A 27,200-nucleotide genomic window follows, 5' to 3' on the forward strand; every position below is an offset into this window, starting at 1 on the left:
CAAAGTCTCTTTCATCCTAACAGAATCACAGAATCAACCAGGTTGGAAGAGCCCTCTGGGATCAAGTCCAACCGTTGCCCTGACACCACCATGGCAACTAGACCAGGGCACTAAGGGCCATGTCCAGTCTTGTCTTAAACCCCTCCAGAGATGGTGACTCCACCACCTCCCTGGGCAGCCCCTTCCAATGGCTAATGACCCTTGCTGAGAAGAAATGCTTCCTAATGTCCAACCTGACCCTCCCCTGGCCAAGCTTGAGGCTGTGTCCTCTTGTCCTATCGCTAGTTGCCTGGGAGAAAAGGCCGACTCCTACTCCACTACAACCTCCCTTCAGGTAGTTGTAGACTGCACTAAGGTCACCTCTGAGACTCCTCTTCTCCAGACTGAGCAAAGCATTTAAGGGCTTCCTCAATCCATCTCCTTTCTGCAGAGCCCTCTAAGTACACGCTTAGATTTAAGCAGTTAAATTAATGGAGCTGACGCACGAAGTCTAGGAAATGCTTAAATGTAACATCAACGGGGCGTTTCTGGAGTGCCAACTTGGGTAATGAGGAATTGCTCGCTGGGGACCACACTTGGAGCTTTCTAAACACATCAGCAGGTGAGAATGGCAGCGACGCAGACAGGAAGCAGGTGGCTGGTTTGCTCTACGCCCGCTCATGACAAATGGCACGCTGTCTTCCAAATTCCTGCCTTCACAGCCCTCTGGAGAGTGTGTCATGGCTGGCAGAAAACAATTAAGAAGCCATTACGAGGGAATGCGTTTGCCAATCCGGCACCTGCCACAGCCACCGGATGCACCTTGGCTTATGAGTCAGGAATGCACCAGCCCCAGCCTTGGTCACGTAAGGATTCCCCTGCTGCTGCTGAGCACCCTGGCCCTTCTCCAGCCCTTTTCTTGTCTTTGATTTTTTTTTTTTTTTTCTTATTTAACCTGTGAAGGATTTGGCTCAAGAAAATTCAGTGCCACCTTTTTGCACTGTTTCTGTATCATTGCTGTTTGTTGAGAAATAAATGCCTTAAAACCGTACAATTATTCATGCATAAACTGTGTTTATTTGCAGCGTCAGGTGCTGGTCCTGCCCGCACAGCCACATGCACAGCTCCTGCTCCTCCCACCCGTGGCAAAGTTACAGAGGTTTTGTATAAGCAAATGTGTGCTGTGTGGTGTGCAGGCATCCCACTCAGCCCTCGGCGGCTTCTGGGGGCAAGTGATGGTTTTGTCTTCTCTGCACTGTGCATCCAGGAGCGTTACAGGGTCTTAGTGCCTCTCATAGCGGTCCGTGCTGCTTTTTTATTGCACCAGAGCTACTAAGTAGTAGCTGGCTGAGCAGCCAGAGCTTTTATAGCAGTGAAATTCTTCTGTGGGGGAGTGTGTGGCCCTTGCTGAAGTTTCAAAACCGGAGACAACCGTATCTTCCTTAAAAATAGGAGTAATAATAAAAAACAGATTTAAAAAATCCCTAAGAGAGTCATGATAATTTATCAAGGATGATCTGCAGAGGAAAGCAAAAATGGTCGGTGCTCTTTGCTTTACTGATACATGTATTTCCCCACAGCCTCCTCTTCCTGATGTCACTCTGTGATTTTCAGAAAAATGTCTATTTTTAGTTTTGCACATGTCCTTTCCCCTCTTTCCTTCCCCTGCATGTAAAAAAGAAATAAAATGCTTCCCAGATTTGCCCATCTGGACTTTAGCACACATGTTTTGAAAGTAAAATCTGATTAATTGCTGGATGGAGAACGTGGTGGTGATCTTTTTAATTTCTTTTCCCCATGAAGGCACTTCACACTTCTGGTGTATAATAACTGCTCCTGTGATAGCTGCTCCTTCCTGTTGGTCCATTTCATTTACCTGTTGCATCCTGTTGTAAATGGAAATCACGGTCTCAGGGACTTTCTCTTTTATGCTGGTTGTGTATTAGCCTCGATACTTGATTGGGGTTTAGTGGGGATTAGTGGGTACTACCATAAAACAATTAGCATCCTCAAAAGTCAGTGATCTAGAGGTCTGGAATGGAATTTGCTGAATTCATTGCATGTGCAAATAAGCACTCACTGCTCAGCTGGAGGGCTGTGCTCATTCCCTTCCTGCAAGGTAACTAACCTTTCAGGTTTTGGGAACCTGTTTTTGTCTGCCTTTCTGAATACCCTTACAACTTTACATAGCTCTGGGCGAATTGGAGGCTCTGGGAAAGGATTAGACTGTCTGAATGATCATGTGTATTGTGGTACCCGAGGATTGTTTATGGCTTTTTGTTTTAGGGACTGTTATGCATAACTGCACTGAATGCTTTTAAAGTTTGACTTCCATTCGTGGGGAGTGTTTGCAGAGTCCTTACATACTTTCACAAGAGGGACATATTACATGTATTTTATGGAAAAGCATTGAGACCAAAGGGGATGATTTTGCTAAGAATAAAAAACCTAAAAGGAATCTGAAGGTTTTGAGAATTTGGGTCTAATTCGCCCACATCTACCAAACAAGAAGTGAATCTTACTGTCCTGTGGTGAAGAACTGTGCCCCCAGTGCTTCACTTTTTTTTCAGTCTCATACGGCCTTTACCATTCTCTCATTTATGCTGAACAAAATATTTTCCCCTTCAAGCCCAAATTTTGCAAATGGGAACAAGGACTGCAGGATATAGTGTCTTCTAGTTACTCAGGGCACTTCTGTTGTTTCTTTGATAGCTGGGTAGATAAAGGAGATAACAGCAGCCCTTCACTGGCAGCAAAGAGGAGGAGCGTTTTTAGAAGACTTAAAAACCACTGCAAGGAACCACGGTGGGGTGAGTCAGCACATCTCCAGGCTGGGTTTCCTGCTGCGGGCAGGGCACAGAGCTCCTACAGGTGCTGGCCTTAGAAAATGGATGGTAACACCATTTCCTCCTCCCCGAGGCAGCCCAGCTGTGCTCCCACCAGGTTTCTTCTTCCAATATAGAGGAAGGTATCTGGGATGAGAAGTGTAGTGGCTCTGGGATGAAGGCTGTCGTTTATTACACACTACTGTCCTACTCCTCGTATGGGTGGCCTGTTTTGTACAATAGTGCCAATCGCATCGTGGTGTTTACAGAGCAAAGACAGGATGTGCGCCGGCCTGTCTCAGTGCATTATCTGCTCAGGGTATATTTTTAGGCTCTTGCTTCCATGACAAAATATTCAGTGACAGTATATTTGCCTACAAGCCTTTGAAGGTCTGTTTTTGCCTCATGTAAGAGTTCCCATTTTGGGGATTTAGCCAGCATTTAAGCAGCAGCGTTACCTTTTACGTCATCTCCATAACGTTTCTGGAAACAAACTGTGTGTTGCTTTCAGTCAAGCCACAGGTCGTGCCTTAAAAAGGCTGAGTTTGTGGCCAGCTGACTGCTGCTGGGTTCTTCATGCCAAACGCCTTGTGGCGAGCGTTATGAAAGCAATAGGATGTGTGTGTGGTGCTGTTAATTACAATAAACATAACAGCCCGTGGAGTAGCTGCTCTCAGGGGCCGCTCCTCGAGCTTGTCTTACAAGTAAGCCCGTATTCATAGCAGTGGGAAGACCTGCCCAGCGATCCTCAGTTCATTCAGCAAAGCAGGAGCAGAGACCGTTGTTGCAAGCTTTGGAGCTGAAATGTGAAAAAGGAGTGCTCGGAGGAGGACAGAGACTTCTGGTGTGAAGAGCTGGGCCAGAACTGTGGAACTTTCCACCAGCAGAGACAGAGCTAGTTCCCTGAGCTCAGCATATTCAAAGCCTGAATGCAAAACTCATCTTTTCCTTGAGGGTTTTTTTTTTTTTTCACAGGCTCACAATGGATAAAAATAAAATCTTAAGAACTAATCCAGTTAAGCTTTTTCTTGCCGGCTGAGAAGAGAGACAGAAAGAACAATAAACATTTTGTTTCTTTTTTGCAATACTGGTCAGTGGTGTCAGATACAACAGAAGTAAAGAGGTCACGTAAACACATAATTTGGAGCTGGATACACTGCGTTAGGGGTCTGGGTGGGAGACTGAAATTTCAGCAGGGATGGAACCAGGGCAAAGCCATGTGGGCACGATGGCTTAGATGACTGAAGAAGACAAATCTCCTCTTTCGGGCTCATCTATAAATCAGTTATCATTTGTTCCTTATTAATAATTTAGCTGCCAATAATGTGCTTATTGCTTTAGAAGTGGGGAAGAATACAGACCGTCCCTGTACTGAATAGCTGGCAGACTAAAAGATGCAAGACAGTGCTCATGGGAATATCCAGAGAAAACTGTAACCGTGGGCTATATTAATTACTTTAATCTTTTTGCACCATCTCCTCCCCGTAAACCTTTTTATCTGCTTGCATCATGTTGGTAGTGTATGGCTCAGTTTAACTGGCCTTTCCAAAGGATCATCCTTCCATCTCATCAAGGCTGGAAGGTTTTTCGGTGCCCCAGTGTAATGCTAAAAGCTGCCCAAGGCAGGGAGAGAGGACAAGGTGGGGAGGGAAGGAGAAGCCAAGGGGAAGCATGAGGTGGATGTCCAGTCTGGGTAAGGAATCTGGGAGGAGGAGGGAAGCTGCAGTTGGGATAAGCTCTCGGATATGGGATATAAAGAGGGCTGGAGTGCCTTGAGGACAAGGCTCTAGGCTGTTTGAACTTAATAACTCGTAGAAGATACCAGCCAAATTCAGAGAGGAGTGTGATTGATGGGTCAGAATGATAATTTTAGCAGCTGTGTTTTTTGATGGGTTGGAGGAACAAGATACTTATCTGATGTGCCAGAGAGGAGGAAGAGATTAGATGGGATGACATAAGGACAGGCGAGTTGTTTTGGTTGCTAAGAGGAAGAAGAAGGGGTAGATCTTCATGTGTTTTTGGGGGTTGTTGTTTTTGTGTCTTCTTAAATGTTGTGCGGGAAAATGTATCAAGGTACAAGTAGTGAACAAAACAGAACATAACTGAGGAGGCTACTAGAGGTGGTGTGGGGCCGTGGTGTGTAGATTCCTAGAGCAGGGTTTAACATCATTGTTACACAGCAGGTCTGTGCCAGGATGGGGATGAAATCTGGGTCTTCTGCCTCCAGTTGCAGGCAGTGTCCTTGCCTTCACACGCCAGCAGCGCTCGGCCAGCGCAGCAGCAGCGCGTTGAAGGTAAGGCATGGCACAAAGCCTGAGTTCATAAGCTCAGCGGGATGTCGGGAGGCAGCGAGGCAGGGACTGCTGCCAGTGCTCTCCCTCACTGAAAGGCAGGAACCTCTGTGGCACAGCCCACTGCTCTCGCTTCCTTACTATACTTTCAAGTGCTGTTTTGGGATCAATTCTGCTCCATAGCACACTATGCTGAAGTGTCCTTTCCCTGGAAGTAGCTAGGAGTGATTTCAGAAAGTTTATCTGTCTGCAGATCCGGAGGTTTGGGAATGGGATAAGGAAAATGGAGAGAGGAGTTGGACTTGCTAGTGTTTAATGGCTCATGGAGAGAGGGAGTTGGATCCTGTTACATACAAAGCAGACAGTTGGTGCAGACTCTTAGTAAATAGACTTAGTGCTGTGAGGAGGAGGTGTGATTGGTCATTGCCTGTGTGTATTTTAGAGCAATCAAATTTGTTTCATGGAGTTGTTTTTTGAGGATGGAGTGGGTGTGTGGACCAAAGGCTTAGTCATGAGGGGAGGGGAAAGAAAACTGTCTTGACTTGTGAAATCAAATATTTGTGACTTACCCCATTGTTTTCTTGTCTTCCTATAGCTTGTGCCCGTAGTCACTTGCTGTAGGAATGAGCAGTGCTGCTAGATCTGTGTGTGGCTTGTATTCTGTTTTGTGGCATTCTGGTGTTCAGAGAGGGTTGCCTGCTGTTTTGCACCCTTGATCCTGTGCTCGCTCTCCCTCATGCCTTGGACAGCCCAGTAAGTATTTAGGGAAGGTGTAGGTAGTGAGACATCTCCCAATCAACAAAACCTGGAGGGTACTTAAAAATGTGTGAATGATTCACTGGAAGGTCCTCTGTTCTCTGAGTCACTGCTGACCCAGGGACCTAGCAAGTGCATTATGCTGCTAAAGAGGAGACATGAAAAAGGCGGCCATAATTGACTGTTACCTCTGTGTGCCTCATCGTGTTGTTTTAGAGAAGCTGGGTGGTGTTCCTGGGTCTCCTGTCTGCATTTCATCTCGAGTAGTTATTATGGTTTGCTTCTAAAGTTTCCCTCAAGCTTTGATTGAGTGAGTGGCGGTGGTCTTCATGTTGACCATGAAAGCGCTGTAGCGTTGCTGTGAGCTGTTAAGCAGCGTTTTAGTGTTACTCACATCTTGGCTATACTACAAAGGTGGACAGATCTATTTGTACACTCATAGAGTTTTGAAAACACTTTAGGATTTCAAGAACTGAAAATTGTTTTGTCTTCTGTGGATTCCCCTTTCAGGTCTCAGCAGAGGGATGCTGGTCTACTGCTGCAGGCCAGGAGGGATCTCTCCTGTGGCTTTAAAGAGCTTCCAGTTTTTATCTAGCGTTATTGCTCAGGCCAGTACTCATGAAGGTTGCCTTTGGGAGTCGGCCTCTTCTTCCGGGCAACTAGCGATAGGACAAGAGGACACAGCCTCCAGCTTCACCAGGGGAGGTTCAGGTTGGACATTAGGAAGCATTTCTTCTCAGCAAGGGTCATTAGCCATTGGAAGGGGCTGCCCAGGGAGGTGGTGGAGTCACCATCTCTGGAGGTGTTTAAGAAAAGCCTGGACATGGCCCTTAGTGCCCTGGTCTAGTTGCCATGGTGGTGTCAGGGCAATGGTTGGACTCGATGATCCCGGAGGGCTCTTCCAACCTGGTTGATTCTGGGATTCTGTTGCCAGATGGCAAGGTGATAGGAGGCCTGGGAAAGAGAGGCCTGTGTGACTACCGGATGGGAGCAAAGAGGAGGAGAGTTGTACTCCCAAACAGCATTCCTTGCCCCTATTGTGAGGGCCAAAACCCCAGACAACAGCCCAGCCGGAGTCCTGTGTGGCTGGCGTTAAAGGCACCGGCCAAGAGGGGCCAAAAAGAAAATGAGGAAGAAAAACCTCCCTTGTTTCTGGAATTCTGCTGATCATTTTCCATAATTTGGCTGATAATGGCTGGCAGTGTCACTGTCACCCTGGACCGGCTGCCAAAGACACCAGGCGCTCGTTCCCCCTGCGTCACCCCGCTCTACCGGCGTTTGACAGAGGACGATGTGAAGTTGGCATGAAAATCAAAAGCAGCTTTAAAATGTGCTCTGGCTTTTTCAAGTACAAACTAATATTTACCTGTGAGTCTGCTTCCCTCCTTGTTCCCCTCTTCTGGCAAGCTCTAGATCTGCTTCTAGTTTAAGCTTAAGGTTTAAGCATTTATCCAGTGAGGTTCCCAGGATGTGAATATTCTTTTTAGTTTGGAGAGGGAAGGGGGAGATGACAACAGGAAAGCTGCTTGAAATGTCTCTCTGTTACTTAAATGTGAGTTTTGATGCAGTTGATATTTTCAGCTGTTCGTCGTGGACACCTCATGGAAAACTTTTGAAAAACATCTCATTTGGGAACAGTTGTGTCTCCTGTGGTGGTTAAAGGGTGACTTGTTTTTGTGTCCTTTTTTTCTGGACTGTTCTTTAATCACTTCTTGCCTCAAGTTTTTATTCCTACTGACATTTACATGAAAATAAGGTATTTGTTTATGTTGATTTCAGCTCCTTGTGTTTTCCTGCTCCTTTTTGTGTCATACCAGTTGGATTTCCATGCAAGAAATAGTAATGATAAAACCTTTACAGGAAAGGTACTGTGCACACACACGCCTGAGATCCTGTTTGGATGATAAGAATGACTTAGCGTGATACTGATACGTGCTTTATGGAGCTGTTATTCATGCCGCCGCGCTGCTCTCCCACACATCCTGCATTAGTCAGAGTTAAGCACTGAAATTCTTCATCCTTGCTTCCAGCCTTATCACCAGCGTGGAGCTGGTGCAGTTTAGGGCAGGGGGGAGTGGAGGATAGAGGGAAAACATCTGTGCTTGTGTGAGTGCTGCAGATCTTGGTGGGGAAATGGTGCATCCTGATGGAGCAACAACATGTGAAAGTCTGATTTTTAGTGAGCAAGGGAATTCCTCGTGCCTCGCAGCACGGGGATAATATTCTTCCCCTCTCCTTTTCTCAAAGTGTTTCAGTGTGGGTTTTTTTAACATAATATGTAATTTAGGGAAGCAGGATTTGGCTTCCATGAATAAGATCATTATCTTGGCCGGACTGGATGGCTGAGGGAGTAACTTTCTCTTGCTGCATGGCACGTCTGCTGGGCTATTACACTGCGAGTGGCAGCCTGAAAAAAACCCTTTCAACTGATCTGTAGATTTACTAGAAGAAAGGAAGCTTTCAGGTAGGCCACATACACAGCTTCCTTTTTTTGCTGTTAAGAGTGTTTGGTGGGGAAAAAAAATATTTCAGCTGAAGCATTTTCCACCTCTCTGGTACAAATAACCCTCTTCTCTTATTGTATAGAAACAGTCCCCCAAAATAAAACTAACAACCCAAGAGCCCCTAGCACCACCTCCTCTCTTTCCTCACCCTCCTCAGATGTGTTGTAAAACGTGATTATGAGACAGAGATGTTTACAGTTTTTCCTCCAAATACACGTGAACTCTTGCAGGCTTGAGCCTCTGATTTCACTAGTAACTACAGACATAAGAGACTGTAAATTACCAACTTCTGTGGGCTTTTAATGAGGCGTTTCATCTTAAATCTGCAGCGTTCCCCTAAGACATCACACTCCTTCAGCTTTACTTTTTAAGCTGGATTTCTCCTGCGTTGCTGGTGAGTCATAATTAAGGAAGTCAGAGTTGTAAAATTAACACAGCCTTCTTCCACTACCCTTTTCACCTCTCTCACACGGCACACACCTTCTGTTAACTCCTTGCGGAAACTTCAAGGCTTGTTTTGGTAGCGGAGGTAGTTCTTTGTCATCGGGACCGAGGAGGAAAGTCTGTGAGAATGTGCTCTGTGCTGAAACACGCAGCCTGCACATGGGAAATGATTCACGCCGAACTGATTCATTAATAACTCGCAGGATGCCGGAGCGGGTCGGAGGCTGGGAAAGCTCGATCGGAAAAGAGAGGTGGTTAATTGTTTGGGAGAAGGGGAGAGACTGAAGGCTAAGGAACCCAGACTAAAGTTTTTGTAAGCAAGCTGCGTTTCATTTAAAGTTGATCAGCCTTAATGAAGAACAGGTCCTCAGCACGGAGCCATCTGAGCACATGTTGCTGTTGAATGGATCCCAAAGGACATCCCTGGGGTGGGGGAGGCTCTTGGGCGGAAGCGTGAGTGTTTGTGGGACCGGGTCCCCTTGTTTGTGGTGTGCTGTTAATTAGTACTGGTTGTGCAAATAATTATGTATCTGAGTTGCTGTTAAACCAGCTTGAAAAGCAATATAACGTAGAGCCAGTGGAATTAATGGTAGACTTTACAGGCCTACGTAATTCAAGGAAAGTACCGATCTCTGTCTTAAGCACCTGAATTGCTTTTGAAAATGGGAGATGGGCACTCTGCAAAATTTCACCCTGGGTCTTGTTATCCCTGCGGGGGAGGTACAAACACAGATGTCAAATCTTGAAATAGCTGCTTTTCAAATTACAGGAAAAGCAGCAACATTTTCACTATATAATAAAGAAAATAACAGCAATGAACCGCAAGTAGCCTCAAACTATTCCAAACAAGATAATTGGAGGCTGTAGCACAGTGTATTTTTAGTTATATCTGCTATAAAGTAAACATGTTCTTTGCCCAGGACCACCAAAAATGTTTCCATACGAAATGTTGGCTTTGTCCCAACTTGATAGAATGCACAAACATTTGTCTGAGAAGTCAGTTCCGACTCCTGGAATTTATATGAAGTTTCTGTTGAAGGCACTGGTGATTGTATATACTGTGAAGCCGAGTCCAAGGTCTTAAAACTGTCATTTTTCAGCACTCACTATGATAATCAGTTTGCTTTTGTTAGCAGATGTATATATTTGGGGCAACAGTTCTTGGTGTGAGATTTCTACCTCAACATTGTGCAGTCCATTAGTTTCTCTTTCAGCAATTAAGCAGCAAATTCTTTTCTTTGTTCTTTTGCTCTGGTTTTAGTTGGGCTGTATTGACAGCTCATGCTAATTTCCAAAGCTCTCCTGACTTCAGTGAAAATAAAAAGCTTTTTTTTCCCTACAATATCAAGAAAATGCATGTTGAAGCTAGATATTAAATGTAAATCAGTATAAGTACCATGGAAGCTAACAGAGTAACTGAGTTTTACAGCAGCTTTTTTTTGATTGCTAGCAGGACCATGTGCTCCAGTTATTCAGTCTTTCTTAAAATACTTTTGTTTTGAATGCACTCGGTGTTATGGAAGATTATCTGAATCTCTTTGGCATTTCCATCCATCCGTTTTCTCCTTATGAAACTCCTCTGAACGTACAAATACACGGACCCGTCAGTATGCCTGGAATCTCCTCGGAGAGAGGAAGCTGCTGGTTCAGTTGGATGAGAATGTGTTGGGTTTTGCATTTCATGACTGGAGTTAAACACAGGATTCTGGGAAGAAATGACGAGCTCATATGAGAAATGACTTTTCAAAAAGGCACGCTCCTTTCGAGAGGCTGACCTTCTTCCTCTCTTTCCTCCACCCCCCGTCCCCTTAAGGCTCAAGCACAAATAAATTTAGATGAGTCTGACACAGATTTGGGCAAATAAACTTTGCTGAAATAAATAAAAGGCCCGGAACTGCTTAGAGAAACTGGATTTAAAATTTAGAGGAGTCTAAATCGCACAAAAAGTCACATTTGCTCCCCAAAAGGTAACTGGGAAAGGGCTTGGATGTGATACCTTCAGAAACACTTCTGGCCTCGGATTCCAGTTACATCCCATATTCTCTACTGATGTATGTTCATGGTAAATTAGTAGTAGTGAATTACCACTTTCTTACCAAAATAAAGCTTGCCTTACCTGCCTCTTGCAGTAGTAACCAGGATAGTTAGGGGTGGTTTTTACCCTGCTTTGCTGACAGCTGAGGGTACCACTGGAGACATTTGACCTGTGGGATTCCTGCTGCAGTGATCAGAAATGGTCTTGTCTTCAGTTTTGTGCCTTTGCTGGGGAATTCATCGCTTTCCTTGGAAATGTCAGTAGTAGGAGAGTAGTGTACCTTTTCAGAGGACTGCCATCCACCTTGCAGGTCCAAGTGCAATTGGAGAAGTGTAGATGGCAGAAATATTGGGATGTATATTAGGAAGTTTAGAACTGGGTTTATGATTAAGCTTTAATTAAGCATTAGGATATACTATGTCCTTTCTGGGGTAGGAGGGTGAAGGACACGCATGGTTGGGCCTCTGAAGCACCTATCTTCTGTGCTACTGGCTGTCAGAAGGAGGAGATGAAAGAGATGTAGGGGCATATAATTACAAAATGGCTAAAAATAGAGGAAAGGGAGCGGGGTTTGATAGCCAGTAGCCAATATCCTGTAGCTGTGGCATAAGCAGAAGTGGTGTAAATAACAGAGATCAGTAAAAAAGTACAGAGGAAAAATATTTAGATTGTGATACTGCATGACAAAAGAAGATCTACCTGTAGCTTTAAAGAAATCTAAATTAAACTAAGCTGTTATTTGCATGCCAGCAGGGAGTACAAGTGGACACAGCTTGGAGAAGAGAGCTGGGGAGTACAGGACAAGCTGAAGGCAGCTTTAGAGAAGCAACAATGGACAGGCAGTTTATGGTAAACCAATAAAACGTACTTATGTCTGAATCTGAAATTAGACTCTGAAAAATATGGTCTCAAGGCACCTGCTAAAGAGCTTAGCATTACTGGAATCTTAATAAATGACTCATGCTGTCATAATCTGATCCTGACATCAACTCTCCGTGCTGTATTTCTTCAGCTTTCGAGTGGGGGAAGGGGAAGTCTGCAAAGCCTTAGTAAAGACTGAGATGTAAATAGGCAGCAAGAAGCCCATGCAAGATATATTGGTAATTTCTGTATTGTCAGCTACTTCTCAAATCCAGAACAAATGAGACTTGAGTAGAAGAATTATGCAGCATCAGAAGAAACAGGAATTGCTCTTTACCTTTAAAATCTTTACCTGATACTGCAGGCTGTAGATTGTAGCAGTCTCTGTTGAAGACTTGATGGCCAGCAGATGCGTGGAGCTGTGCTGCCCGCTGGCTGCCATCCTGTGCTTACCTGTGAGTACACACGCAGCCGTCCCCGAAGGCTGTGATAATCTTTGCACGGGTTCCCACGCTTTGCCCGTTGCTTCCTCATCATGCCTTTGCCGCAGCGCGTCCATCCGCTCCTGTTAGCAACTCGTTGGGAAGGTCAGAAGCATCTGAAGTCAGTTACCATCTGCAAACGTAGAGGAGATGTGTTTTTCTTCTAAATCCAAAGGAGGACTTTAGTGGGAAGAATAAGCAGTCTGGATGAGAGAGTGACCAGCACAAAATATCAGGGATCTTTGATAGCATGGAGGGGTCAGCTGGCTCTGACATAAACTTTTATTTTGCTTTGGGAGAATCACAGAATCAATGAGGTTGGAAGAGTCCTCTGGGATCATCAAGTCCAACCATTGCCCTGACACCACCATGTCAACTAGACCAGGGCACTAAGTGCCATGTCCAGGCTTTTCTTAAACCCCTCCAGAGATGGTGACTCCACCACCTCCCTGGGCAGCCCCTTCCAATGGCTAATGACCCTTGCTGAGAAGAAATGCTTCCTAATGTCCAACCTGACCCTCCCCTGGCCAAGCTTGAAGCTGTGTCCTCTTGTCCTAGCGCTGGTTGCCTGTGAGAAGAGGCCGACTCCCACTGCGCTACAACCTCCCTTCAGGTAGTTGTAGACTGCACTAAGGTCACCTCTGAGCCTCCTCTTCTCCAGGCTAAACACCCCCAGCTCCCTCAGCCGTTCCTCGGAGGTCAGACCCTCCAGACCCTTCCCCAGCTTGGTCGCCCTCCTCTGCACTCGCTCCATCACCTCAACATCTTTCTTGAAGTGCGGGGCCCAGAACTTTTCAAAGAGAATCATTTGACTTCATTGCTTTAGGGGTAGTAAAAACTTACCCTCTCCATAGAGATGCGTTGCAAGTTAGATGTTTGTTAATTCTTTTAATCTTCTATAAATTTAAGGGCTAAGTAGAAATATTATTAGTTTCCTCTATGGCAGTGTGATAATGTGCATTGCAAGCCTCAGTTCGATGCAGCTACTTCTATTTCTAGGACTTGAATGACAGTACTGTTAAAACTGCACCAGAAATTGGAAAATGTAGTGACGCTGAGCAAATTGAGGGGGAAGAGATGGCAAGGGATCAGCTTTTGAATTACAAATGTGCTGCATGGGTCATTTTTTTTTTTGTTCACTGTTGTTCATTTGGCCACTATTCAGGGAAAGTTGAGATTTTATCCAACATCTCAGTGAAGCCCTGTGGATATTGCGGTGCTCTGCACACAAAAGCCAGATTCTGCTACAAGAATAAATGCTTACTTTCCTGGTGTAGACCAGGTGCAGGGCCAGCAAGGAGCTACTTACTGTGTTTTGTGCTTAAGAGAAAATCACAGCCTGTGACCATAGTTCTTAGTGCATTTTAGAGCATACTGGCAACTTATTTGTCATGGTTTTAAAAACCAGCTTCTGCTCCACGTTTTTAATAAGAACCCCTTGGAAATACACAACTTAAACTTTTTCTTCCTGATTGTTTTTCTCCCTGATTGTTTTTCTCTTTTCCTTACCCCTTTCTGCACATGCTGGTGTTACTGGATACTTGAGCTTTCAGGCATTTTGCTCTCTTGGAAGATTAATGACAGGGATACAGAAATGATGTGTTTTGCAAACAGGAGTGTATGTGTGTCAACAAGGGAGGGAATGGATCTCTGATGGAGTAAATCTGAACCTTGACAAAAACCCCTGTAATATCATATTCCTTATATCACTTTGCTTGAATAGCACTACTGCATTCCCCTGATTTCAACTTTAAAGAAGGAGAATGGGAGCAAGGAAGAGATTTCATTACCCATCTAGAGGAAAGAGCTGCAAAATGCGCAAGGAGGAAAATAAGAAATGGCAAGTACATCTTTTGAAGTGTGGGGGTTGGTTTTCTTTCTGTCCTGATTCAGGATCTTACAAATTAAATCAGGTTTAAAAAAACAAAAAGCCACACACGACAACAAAACCAGCAAAAAACCCAACCCCAAAACAACAACAACAAAAAAACCCCAATCAGGCCTGGGAATAAAATTCCTGTTATGCGATGTAATGTTCTCCTATTTACTCCTTGCTCTTTTTCAGACAGTTACAGAGGATTGGGGTTTTTTTTTGTTTCTTTTTTTTAAAAAAAAAGCAAGCTTCAGTGTTTCTGTCATTCTTTTTTCTCCCTTCTCTGTTTTTGCTATTAAGAGCCACTGTTGCCCTTTGTTCTTTGAGCAGCAGTAGTCTGGACAGTTTGGAGTAGCAGTTTTATGTGTTAAACTTTCCTGGTATATGGCTTGTAACACCATATAACGATGGATCAGTCCTGAAGGTGTTGAGCCTGAGGGTTTTTTGGTTTGTTTCTTATGGACACTGCCATGGTGTCCTGCCCATGCCTTGTGCTGTTGTGCAAGCAATTAAATCGCCTGACTGCATTCCTGGAGTCTTGGTCTCTCTTTCTTCATTCAGTATTTTTTAATCTCTGGTTATAACTCCACTCCCTAAGTGTGGAGTAACCTCTTCGCTGGGCACCTCTTGATCATGTTTGAATGCACCGTATTGTAACCCTCAAGCCTTTGACTAACTTCTCCTTGGGCATCTTTTACCAAGCACTGAGTCTTACTAGTTGTTTCCTACATGCAGGTATGGGTGCACAGTCATTGTCTTTATTGCTAACACCCACAACGTGGGCTGGGACAAACATGTGTGAGGCATCAGTCTGCTCTCCTGCCCCAGCACAGCCACAGCGGGTCTGCTGGCCCCATAGTCATCATCAGGTGGGGAAGTGCTGGTCTCTGCCATTCTTCTCAATGGCCTGATCCTTGACATCGTTGAGCCGCTGTCTTCCTCCTCTTTGCTTCTTCTTTGTCTTGTCATATCAGGACTTTGTTTTTCTGAATCATTGTTGAATTCAGTTCTTTGTTATAAACTGCTGCTAACTGGTATCAGCTCAGCAATCTCACTGTGTTCTGGCTTTGGTTTTTATCTTGTAGGCTCTCATAGCCTACACGCTCTCACACTCGCAGGCGGTGATAACTACAGCTCATCATATTTCCCTTAGTAAAACAGGCTTGTGGATCACAATATTTTAGCGTTCGTATCCTGCAAGTTCAGGATACGTGCTAGTTATGAAAGATGCACTAGAAACCCCTCTGGCAGTGAGAGTCTGCGTCACCCGCTCGGTCTAAACATTGGCACTGTGAAAAGAAGAGCTCTTTACAGCCTTTGCTATTTAATCCCACCATGCAATATAGAGACACTTTGAAGACATGCTGTCTCACCAAAATAAATGGTGCTGCTTTTGGAAAGAACCATCCAGTACTGAATTTTTGGCCAAAGAAGCTTTGGTATTTTTAGAAGAAATTCTGTTGGGTAGTATGGAATAATAGATGTGTCAACTCAGTTGTACAGGGAGACTTGCTCAACACAGGCTGCTTAAAAGAAAGGTAAGAGGGAGAAACAATTCAGTAACCCAACAGAAATTTTGATGCTTAGATCCTGCTAATTTTCATGAAGCCTGGATGTGCTGAGCTCTCGTGGTTTGGGGAATACTTCAGCCTTCAGAACAGAACAGACTGTCCTTCTGAACAGGACCAAGAAAGGGTAGAAGTTATGTGCGTTATGGAGTTTATTATCCAATGACTCTGCACATGGATGGGAGAGACACCTGCTTGGGTCATCCCTGAGGGCTGTGGACTCCAGAGATGGTGAGCCAGTCAAATGCATCCTCAGCTGTGGTGCATGCTAACACGAGTATATACTAACGCATCTTGCACCAGCTTTCAGCTTTCATCATGTTCCTTCAAGAACTGTTACAGCCTGCTAACCCGTGAAAAAGTGGATAGTCTTCTGCCAGGTTAGAGACCCGAGCCAGCTAGTGGTATGATTCCGAGGGGGCAGGAGCCAGTGAAGGACGGGAGGAGATAGGGCAGGACTGTGGGAATGGGAATGTGTTGGACAGGACCATCTGACCAAGGCAGTGCTAGGCTGGTAGCTGGGCACAGCTGCCCTTAAGACAGCAGCCGAGATCATTTGTAAGTGAGGTGACCAGGTACTTAAGCCAGTTCTTGTGCTTGATATCAAGCATTTGCATCTACCAATAGGCATTCAATTAGCTAATAAAGACGTGGCAATTGACTTTGGTAACTGAAGTTCTGTATCTACATAGAAAGCTGCCTTTAGTAGAGCACGGTGTTTGCTCATCTAATCTTGTGTCCCATCTCAGCCGTGCCAGTTATTTGTTGATTTGGAGAAAATATTCCTTGAGGGTTGGGGCAGAACAGCAGAAAGAAATAAAGCTGCCCTGTTACTTACCCATGTTCTTCCCAAGAACATGCAGAGGATGTTGTTTTGTCCCAATTCCTGTAACAGAGAGCCTGAGGAGAGATTTCACAATCATAAAAATGTAATTGGTCCCCAGGGCTTTGGGGAAATATAATTTCTTTTACCTTATCTTCTTATTGGGAGGAGAGGGGAGAGGGGGACGTTATTATATTTGGCGTAAGGGCTCCGTGAACCTGGGTGGCAAGGGCCACTGCATCCAGAGAGCGAGTCAGGCATGTAGATGTACTGGGTTATCTTTTGTAAAGACTTCATAGCTTCTACCAAGAACCCTGGGCTGACGGGGAGCAGCGCATTTTACCCTCCTGCTGACTGGGAAGTTTGTTGTAGGTGGTATAAAGAGTTTCTTCTGTCCTGGGAAATGTAGGGAGAGAACCATCCTTGCAAGTAACCCCAAAGTCACATGCACTTTGTGTTAGTCCTCCACTCTCAGCTGCTAACCTCAACCCAGGTGTCTGTGCTGCTGTGGTGTCCATCTGTACTGTGCTGCTGATGGTGACTGGGAACGGTAAGAACACTTGCCACGCTTGTGTCTCCTGTGGGATACTTGGAATAATCTCTCTGAGGCTGCTTTTTTCTCCTTGACCCTCATGTGATAGGACAAGAGGACACAGCCTCAAGCTTGGCCAGGGGAGGTTCAGGTTGGCCATTAGGAAGCATTTCTTCTCAGCAAGGGTCATTAGCCATTGGAAGGGGCTGCCCAGGGAGGTGGTGGAGTCACCATCTCTGGATGTGTTTAAGAAAAGACTGGACATGGCACTTAGTGCCCTGGTCTAGTTGCCATGGTGGTGTCAGGGCAATGGTTGGACTTGATGATCCCAGAGGTCTCTTCCAGCCTGATTGATTCTGTGATTCTATGTTTCAACCTACTCTCTTTTTGTTAAATTTAGTGAATATTTTCACACTTTTGGTATACGTTTTTAACATTTTTCCACACTGACAAGTTTAGGGATCACTTAAGTCAAGTCTTGGCCCCATTGAACTCAATACTAAGATTGCCACCTTCCACAGGAGACCAGTTCTAGACGCTGGCACCCTCCTTGTGGGTCTTCCACCTGGGAAGACTGGTTTCTGCTTTCCTGTCCTCGGAAGGAGCTTGGCGTAAGAGAATGTGCCAGATACTCAGCTGATTGATCACCCTGTCCCAGAGAAGCCTGAAGAGAATGCATGACCCATAAATAACAGGCACAATATGAAGAAAAACATACTATAGATATGTGCTAATAATAATAACTGTGGGCGTTGTGCATTTTTCAGGGCTGTAGGGTACTTGCAGGTTTTAGATGGTTTATAACCTGTCGCAGCAAGTCCCTCAGTGATGGCATAGACTCCTTGTATACTTTATACATAGCAGTAACGTGACGTGTTTTCCTGCTCCCCTAAATCAAGTGCTTGTCACTAATAGCTTGAATTGATTGCTTTTTGCCCTCCTCGTTGTTGTAGCAGTGTTTACAAGAGGTGTGTGTGTTACCAAGCTCTGCCAGGGAAGCTTTTGGGAAAACTCCCTTAGGGCAGCCAAGACGAACGCAACCACTGTTTGAATAATTGTTTGTGTGTTTTGGTTTGGTTTGGGTTTTTCTACATTGGCTGCCAACACAGAGAACCAAGGGAAATAATTCCGAGTAAAATCTCAATTTTCTTCTTTTTTTTTCTTTCCTTGACAAATTAAAAAATAGAAATATTTCATTTTACCCAAACCCCTGAAGTGTTTCATTTCAGCCATTAAGAAAAGCAAGGGAAATGAAGGGTTAGACTTCAAAGAAAGTGCCTGGGGGCAGTTCCCGTTTAGTGGCTCAGGGAGTGGAGCCCTCAATCAGGCTGGAGGAGACCCTGCTCCAACTCCTTCCTCTGCTGCAGAGGGTTTGAACACGCTCGTGTTCAGGAAGGTTCTCTAGGAACTGACTGTTCTGGGGTGAGAATAGGATTAGTTGAAAAATGAGTTGGAGGAGACAGGGGCTAGATGTGACAACAGAAGTAAGCAATGCTGAAGAAAAACTATTTTTTGCTTTCAAGCTACAATTTAGAAAATGAAAGTGGAAGCCCTGCTTGTTTGTGATGTTCGTGAGCACTATTTAAAGAGAAGGTACCTCTGTCAGTTTTGGATGATTTTGTCACAAGGGAAATTCCTGTCCCTCTGTGTTTTAAAAGTCCAGTTTTATTAGCACCTATGTTAAGATGCAATACCTTTCCATGCACAGCATAAATTGTTGGGAGCTGTGCAAATGGCCTGTTCGTCAGGACACGTATAAATGCTTAAGAAGTACCGCTAAATTGATGTATTCTTACTTGCTGTAGCTCTTGTCTCTGCCTCCAAATTAACCTCTTTTCAGAAAATTAATAACTCCAGAGCAGGGCTGTTATATAAAACAAACATTTTACAGTTTTCAGAGAGCACAGAATGAATCAGGTTGGAAGAGCCCTCTGGGATCATCGAGTCCAACCGTTGCCCTGACACCACCATGGCAACTAGACCAGGGCACTAAGGGCCATGTCCAGGCTTTTCTTAAACCCCTCCAGAGATGGTGACTCCACCACCTCCCTGGGCAGCCCCTTCCAATGGCTACTGACCCTTGCTGAGAAGAAATGCTTCCTAATGTCCAACCTGAACCTCCCCTGGCCAAGCTTGAGTCTGTGTTCTCTTGTCCTATCACTAGTTGCCTGGGAGAAGAGGCCGACTCCCACTCTGCTACAACCTCCCTTCAGGTAGTTGTAGACTGCACTAAGGTCACCTCTGAGCCTCCTCTTCTCCAGGCTAAACACTCCCAGCTCCCTCAGCCGTTCCTCAGAGGTCAGACCCTCCAGACCCTTCCCCAGCTTCGTCACCCTCCTCTGGACTCGCTCCAACACCTCAACATCGTTCTTGAAGTGCAGGGCCCAGAACTGGACACAGGATTCAAGGTGCGGCCTCACCAGTGCCGAGTACAGAGGGACGATCCCTGCCCCAGACCGTCTGGCTACACTATTCCTAATAGAGGCCAGGATGGCATTGGCCTTCTTGGCCACCTGGGCACACTGCTGGCTCATGTTTAGCTGGCTGTCGATCAGCACCCCCAGCTCTCTTTCCACCGGGCCACTTTCTAACCACTCTTCCCCCAGATGTACTTCTTGGTCTGCAGACTGGGACCAGGATGCCTCCTTGCAGCACTGTCTCAGCAGGTTTTGGTGACTAGCACCTTCTGGGACTGTGTCAGGATACTGCGTTGGTTGGGCAGACTATGCTTGAGCCTCCTGCTGAAGTCTGCACTCTTCACAGTAGGTTCCCCTGTGCAGTGTGGGATGGGATGTGGTCAGTACTACACATAGTCTAAATTGCTGTCCTCTTTGTGTTCTGCCTGCAGATCATTAGATGGCCGGCTGCAAGTGTCTCACCGGAAAGGTCTGCCCCATGTGATCTACTGCCGGCTGTGGCGGTGGCCAGACCTTCATAGCCACCATGAGCTGCGTGCCATGGAGATGTGCGAGTATGCCTTTAACATGAAGAAGGATGAAGTCTGTGTGAACCCATATCATTACCACAGAGTGGAAACCCCAGGTACTGCTGGCCCTACGTGCGGATACCTCAGCTGCTCGGTACCAGCATAAGGGATTTATAAGTGCATTTTGAAATTGAATAAAGCAGCAGGCGTAGGGTTTTAAAACCAAAGTGTATCTATTATTGATGGTAATCTCTTACTGTACGCCGTAGAATAATTTATGAATCTGCACTCAGGGGGGAGATACCATTTTAAATCGATAAAATCCAAGTCGAGCAGGTTGCGTTGTTGCCAGGTTCCTAATGTGGCATTGTGTGCACGTAAACAACTCACATACTAGATACAAGTATGAGCTATGGCAGTGTTCTGTGCACCCCTAATTGTTGGTATTAAATTAAGGATAAGCTTACTGTTAAGTTGAAGTGGATCTAAGAATAGCTCCCAACACGGCTGAACTTCCTGTTCTGAAGTCTCCTCCTGCCTCTGAAAGAGACTTTCATCTGGAGCTGCAGATAGCTCTGCTGCATGTCAGTACAAATCTGCAGAACCAGTCTGGATGTTTATGCTAATCCTACCTTGCTGTTCCATTTTATGGGAAATTTATTCCTTTTGAATCATGTGGTATAACTTCTCTTAAATGGTTTTTCAAGAAGACCTGTTTCTTTGCCTCAGAAGGGGCAGACGTGGTGTGCTCAGATAAGCTCGTATGCCATCCCCAGCCGAGATGTTTTAAGAATAGCATCTTTAACTGCTGCTGTTTCAGAAGCAAGTATCAAATTGTGTCCCTTAATTAGCGACTTCGGTGTTGCATGTATTTAAGGGTGTTACTCCAAACTGGTTTCTCTTCATTTTCTAGGGTTTTAGTCATTTTATTTTAAAGCTGTTAACGTTGCTGGTCTACCTTTTTTTTCTTCTCCGTTTGTGCAGTGTTACCTCCAGTGCTGGTGCCTCGGCACACGGAGATCCCAGCCGAGTTCCCGCCGTTAGATGATTATAGTCACTCTATTCCAGAGAACACTAACTTCCCAGCAGGTATCGAGCCACAGAGCAACTACATTCCAGGTACAGTATATCTTCCATACAGCGAGCGGAGGAGAGAGGGTCATATTGCACAGTGAATTCTGCCTGTGTGTGCTGAGCTGAATGACTGGGAAGTCCTTCTTTCCATCATTACTATGAAGTTAAGGAGTGGGAACCTGTACAAAAATAGATGAAAGCTGTAAATGCAGCCGCACAAAAGTGCTGTTTATAGTTTTGTTTTGTTTTCTTTGAACTCGCCTCTTCCCTTCAGTAGTACGTACTCAGTTTATTGTGAAATCTGAGGCTGGATGTTCCCTTAGCACGTTTAGATTTGAATGAAATTCAGCCATTTTAACTTGAGTAAAACTCTCTAAATTTCTGATGGAATTGAGCTCTTCTATTTATGTCTCTCTCTTACAAGCAATTTACACCTTATTTGCATGGACAAGCTATGCAGCTGCACACCAGGAGAAGAAAAATATGTGGACAGAAAACTGTCTACATGGCTTAAAGTTTTATGGGACTGAAAATCCGGATTTTTTTGTTTCCCTCCTCCTCTGTTATTCACAAATATGCTATGACTATCATCCTGGTTGTGCCAGCTCCTCCTTTCAGCAGCTTGAGGAAGAAAAGTAATAGGAAATTTAGCTCCTTGTGAATAACAAAGTGAATGTTTTTGGTGTCTAAAATCCAGACTTTGCATCCAGTTGCAATGACAGTATGATCATTTTATGCTTCTAGAAACACCTCCTCCAGGCTATTTGAGTGAGGATGGAGAAACTAGTGACCACCAGATGAACCCCAGCATGGATGCAGGTAAGTCATCTTTTGCCATTTGCTGCAGCTTTCTAGGTCATATCAGAGACGCTTCTGGAGTTTTTCTTCGGGGCACTGAAGATCAGATGGTGGTTTGAGGTATTTTATCCCTGTAGGAGTGCAAATGTAGCCTGACATCTCATGTAAAGCACAGGGCTGTATGGTTTAGAGCTGCTGGTGAAAGGTACAGCGTGTTCCTGTTCTCCCCAACATCCATCATTAGATACTACTAAGCAGGAGCCTGAAACTGTGGCAACACATCTAAGGATGATAGTTTGTGTTGTATTTGTGTTTCTGCAGAGGCATTTTTCTGATCATTTGGTTGTTTACATACTTAAATGTCCAGTTTAACTATATTTGAAATGACTACTAGGAGATTTGTTTTTAAATGGGTTTATCATTTAGTGGGTATATCCCAAAGAAAGTTGAAAGTCTGAGTTCTCTCGTATTGCCAAGAAAACAAGTAACCCCTTGTTTAGAAAGAGAAGCCTTAGTGTTCATGCTAACCTATATCAACACTAAAATTAAACATGCAGGTCTCATCTTTCTGGGAGTAACTGTTTAAGGCATCTTGTTGATCTGAGTGGTGCCACTGCTTGTGAGTAAGAACCACTGAATCAGACTCTGAATACATAAAACTTTTGCTTCAAAAGCAAAAACACATCCTTGGTTAGAAAGGCTGATGCTTTACAGGAGGGATATGCAAATATATGGCACTTACATAGAGACAGACATGCAGAACTTAATCAATGCAACTACTGCACACAAATATCTTGGTCTCTGTGCATTTCTCCAGCCGTAGAGCATATGTGGGATTCTAAAAGAGGGATGACTGATTTGCAGTCTTTCACCGCGGTTACACAGATGGAGGAAGGCAGAGTGGGTTGGTTTGTCTACATCAAACATAAGCCTATTGACACAATCCATTTTAGTGCATGCAATTATTGGTAATGTGGTTGACATGTGGAATGTATGTATGGCTTTCTGGAAAGTGGCCTGGAAGAGGACTGGTCTGGAAGATGCTATAAATACCCAATTTATGTTCAAATGCTATAGCCCTTCCTTCAGATGTTGTGGACTTCCCTCTTTAGAGAAAAACAAATTTTAAAGAAACCAGCCAAACTCAGTATGAGAGGAAAAGACAAAATGGGCTGTACCACCTGTGTGCATCCATGTGGCACCCAGAGACTGTGGAAATCACTCTGGATATCCAAGTGCAGATATTTGAAATACATGCACAGAATTTGTGGACCAAATTGAAATGATTGTGGATAAAATTCTGACAGTTGTTTGGTCAGATCTGTATAGCTTGATCCAATACTCCGTTGTCCCAAACCCAATAAGATTTGTTGATATAAAGGGTATGTTTTCGACTGTTACGAGTATGTTTTGTGCCTAGCGATGTAAAATCAAGCTCCTAAATGCCCAGCTAACTGGGTTTGACTGTAGCTGTCATGATGGTACCTGGAGTTTTGATAACTGCAAGTGAAAGTAAAACAGTCAACTGCATGCTTAGTTTTGAAAATTAATGGGTTAAGCTTAAGTGAATGCATTATGAAGATGCTTAGCAGTGTCGCAGGTGTAGCAAGTTGATATAAGTAATAACATTTGGAAGCTCATGTAAAGAGTAATCACACAGAATCCCAGAATCAATCAGGTTGGAAGAGCTCTCTGTGATCATCGAGTCCAACCATTGCCCTGACACCACCATGTCAACTAGACCAGGGCACTAAGGGCCATGTCCAGTCTTTTCTTAAACCCCTCCAGAGATGGTGACTCCACCACCTCCCTGGGCAGCCCCTTCCAATGGCTAATGACCCTTGCTGAGAAGAAATGCTTCCTAATGGCCAACCTGACCCTCCCCTGGCCAAGCTTGAGGCTGTGTCCTCTTGTCCTAGCGCTGGTTGCCTGGGAGAAGAGGCCGACTCCCACTGCGCCCCAACCTCCCTTCAGGTAGTTGTAGACTGCACTAAGGTCACCTCTGAGCCTCCTCTTCTCCAGGCTAAACACCCCCAGCTCCCTCAGCCGTTCCTCATAGGTCAGACCCTCCAGACCCTTCCCCAGCTTGGTCGCCCTCCTCTGGACTCACTCCAACACTTCAACATCTTTCTTGAAGTGAACAACATCAGAGAAGCTGCTAGTGTCACAAAATAAGACTTAAGTGAGAAGTGGGTTATCCCTCCAACAAGCCTAGGCAGCACTGAAGATTTTGTGCGAGTGTTTTCCCTTGTGCAGATGCCACACTAATAATTATAATGTCTTGATTTTCAGGTTCTCCAAACTTATCACCAAACCCTATGTCTCCAGCACACAATAATCTGGGTAAGCATGTGATCTTGAGAACTGTGTGTAATTACAGTCAAGATAGTGACATTTTAATGATGATGATGTTATTTCTTGAGGTTGTGCAATTTTGATGAGGTTGTGAGCACTCTTGATGTTCCTTTCTCCTAATCCTCTTTATTGTGATAACAGTGGTTCATAGTAACTCTGCATGAAATAAAGAAATCTGAACTTATATCAGAGAGTTAAATAAAAAACAGGAACTGTTGGCAGACAAATACCAGAAAGAATGAGTGAAGGACTGCAGCAAAAATACACTTGTTTAATTACATGAGTTTGCAAGGAACACGTTCGTCTGTTTTGCTGGTGGTTTTGTGATATATTTTTAAAGGAAACAGATTGAGGTTAAATTTTGTCTCCTGGAAAGTTACTGTGTAAATTTGTAGTGCTTACTGGACTCTTTTGCAATATACCAGCGTGCCTAAGGGGCATTCCTAGACCTTGTAGGGATAAAGCAGCCCAGAGCCCTCATGTCCCAGTGCCCTAAACCACTGAAGCAACTGATGGCCCAGGTGTGTGAGTTGTTATAGTATGAAAATGAGCATGGACTGAGCAGAGCAGAGTGGGGGAGGCTCGTTGGTTGGTTGGTGTGCAGTTGGAGGGTCCAAATAAATGGACAGAGGGCAGGACTGCTAGCATATGGAGAGGTGCAGATGTCACAGAAAACCTTACCTGAGTACCAGAGGTGTTTGGGGGGTCTCATGCTCAAATGAGCCTGGAGGAATGTTGTAGATGAGATGCACAAACCACAGATGCACTGTGGGAATTTTCTGACCGAGCAGCCAGTTGGTTTTCTTCAAGCAAACTCAAGTTAGGCTGCAATCTCGAGTTATCTTTCTCCCACCTAACTCCATCCTGGGCACCATGAGATAGTCCAGCCCTAAGTGCTGTACTAGACCTCTGATGGCACTGAATCACTCCATAACCTGTAGACAGTAAATAGGAGGAAAGCTGAAGAAGGAATAGCAGTTGAACAGGGCCTTTACCTTTGAGCTACTATTAGAGGGTTTGTGGCTATTTCTGAACCTCTGTTATCTCCTCAAATGGCTCTGCCCTTTATTTTCATACCTTTTATTTCATAAAAGGTCTGATCTTCATCAGTTTGAGCTCTGGCCCTATTTGAAATTGCTCTGAACGGTCTGTCATAAAAAGCACTCACAGCTCTGGCTAGCTGCAGGATCACTTCTCTACATGTTCATTAAGCCAGCAGACAGAGGCCACTTGAGATTACTCTTGAATAACCATAGCTGTAAAGTTTACATATGCTTTTAATCCTGGCACAGGGTACTTTGACACTGCTCCAAAATTTGTTAGTCATTGGCTGACTTGTGGATATCTTGGGGCTGTTGAAGGGGGGATTACTTCTCTCGTCTTTGTTTTTTTTGCCTTTTTTTTTCCAAAGCGTGGAATCTATTGCCACGGTGCCACTAAATTTTTATTTGCTTTAACTGTTAAAGCCTAAGAAGAGAATACATAGCTGACTTATTTTTATTTCCTTTCTTTTTTTTTTGTTTGAATCCATTATGCTCCAGTGTGCTGCCTAGGAGTTAATGAGAATTTCTAGCATTTTTTTTTCAACCTAAAAATAAAAAGCCAATTACATGTAACAAAACCAACCTGGCAAGTTCACTGTGGCATCTGCCTTACATAAGGAAGAAAGGAGTTTCTAGGAAAGAGGCCCCAGTGCATATCCTTTCTACACTGGTTATTAACCCATGCTGCTCAGCTGATGGGCTGTTGGATGTCTAACGTGCTGTCTGGGGACAAAAACTAAGTAAGAGCAGGTGAAACTGGTTAACCACAAGGGATCTCTTTGTAGTCTAAGGAGCAGACATCAGAAAAGCATTTTAACTTACCAAGGTTAAGTTTTGGAAACCAAATATTTATTGCTCTTAGGCCAGAGCTTCCACAAATTAAGAACTTCTTGTCTCTTTTAAACACTTTATTGTAAATTTTTGCATGTGAGGAAGCTACAAAATAATAAATGAAGTGGCATGTAGCTGAGCAACTCGTAAGCTGTCAAGTGACAGAACTGTCATCATCTGTGCCTCATAGATGGCATATCTAAGGTGAGGAGCTGCTTACAGCAGTGTGGGTGAAACACCAGCAGCCCATCAGACAGAATCACAGAATCAACCAGGTTGGAAGAGCCCTCTGGGATCATCGAGTCCAACCATTGCCCTGACACCACCATGGCAACTAGACCATGGCACTAAGGGCCATGTCCAGGCTTTTCTTAAACCCCTCCAGAGATGGTGACTCCACCACCTCCCTGGGCAGCCCCTTCCAATGGCTAATGACCCTTGCTGAGAAGAAATGCTTCCTAATGGCCAACCTGAACCTCCCCTGGCCAAGCTTGAGGCTGTGTCCTCTTGTCCTAGCGCTAGTTGCCCGGGAGAAGAGGCCGACTCCCACTGTGCTACAACCTCCCTTCAGGTAGTTGTAGACTGCACTAAGGTCACCTCTGAGCCTCCTCTTCTCCAGGCTAAACAACCCCAGACTTTCAGCCTGATGATCTCTGCAGCCCAGAAAGGGGTTGCACAGGCTGCGAGAGCAGAACTTTTCCTCAGCTTTGCAGGTTCTCTCTCCACTTAGAAGTTAGTTGGTGGCTGGTGACCTGCTTCTGCTGTGCTATGTGATTCTGTGGACAAGCAGAACACTCCAGTGTCTAGGGCTGTACTTTGATCTGCGCAAGTTTAATGAGGCTTTCTCTATATGTTTGTTAAGAAAATAGAATAGCAATTTAAAAAACACAACAGTATGCAATGAGGAAACTATCAGCAAGCTCTCAAGAGCAGAATGCGGTGGGGTTTTGGGGTTTTGTGGTTTTGCCCTTAAGAAAACAGTGTCACAGTATTGATGTCCATTTATTTGACCAGAACTACCTGAAGCTTTTAAGACAGTTTACTTTGTGTAAATTGAACTTTGGACTTAAATCCCATGGCCATATTCCAGAGAATTACAAAGGCAGCAAACTAGCATGAGGCAAACCAGCTAGGACGATAGAAGCAAGCTTTGTTTGAGGTGCAAGGTATGTATTTCAGCACAAAGCTGTAAGACTGTAA

The 27,200-nt window shown here is 44.7% G+C and overlaps 1 protein-coding gene across 1 annotated transcript in view; it reads left to right on the top strand.

Moving 5' to 3' along the window:
* SMAD3 (SMAD family member 3) overlaps positions 1-27,200 on the top strand; it is an 81,343-nt gene that overhangs the window by 37,859 nt on the left and 16,284 nt on the right. Inside the window, exons 2-5 of the mRNA XM_068410098.1 lie at positions 19,822-20,015; positions 20,884-21,018; positions 21,718-21,792; positions 24,064-24,114. Coding sequence (XP_068266199.1) covers positions 19,822-20,015; positions 20,884-21,018; positions 21,718-21,792; positions 24,064-24,114 — 455 coding nt within the window. The remainder of the gene's footprint in view (positions 1-19,821; positions 20,016-20,883; positions 21,019-21,717; positions 21,793-24,063; positions 24,115-27,200) is intronic.

This window comes from Nyctibius grandis, chromosome 11, assembly GCF_013368605.1.
Source record: "Nyctibius grandis isolate bNycGra1 chromosome 11, bNycGra1.pri, whole genome shotgun sequence".
In the NCBI taxonomy this organism is placed as follows: Eukaryota; Metazoa; Chordata; class Aves; order Nyctibiiformes; family Nyctibiidae; genus Nyctibius; species Nyctibius grandis.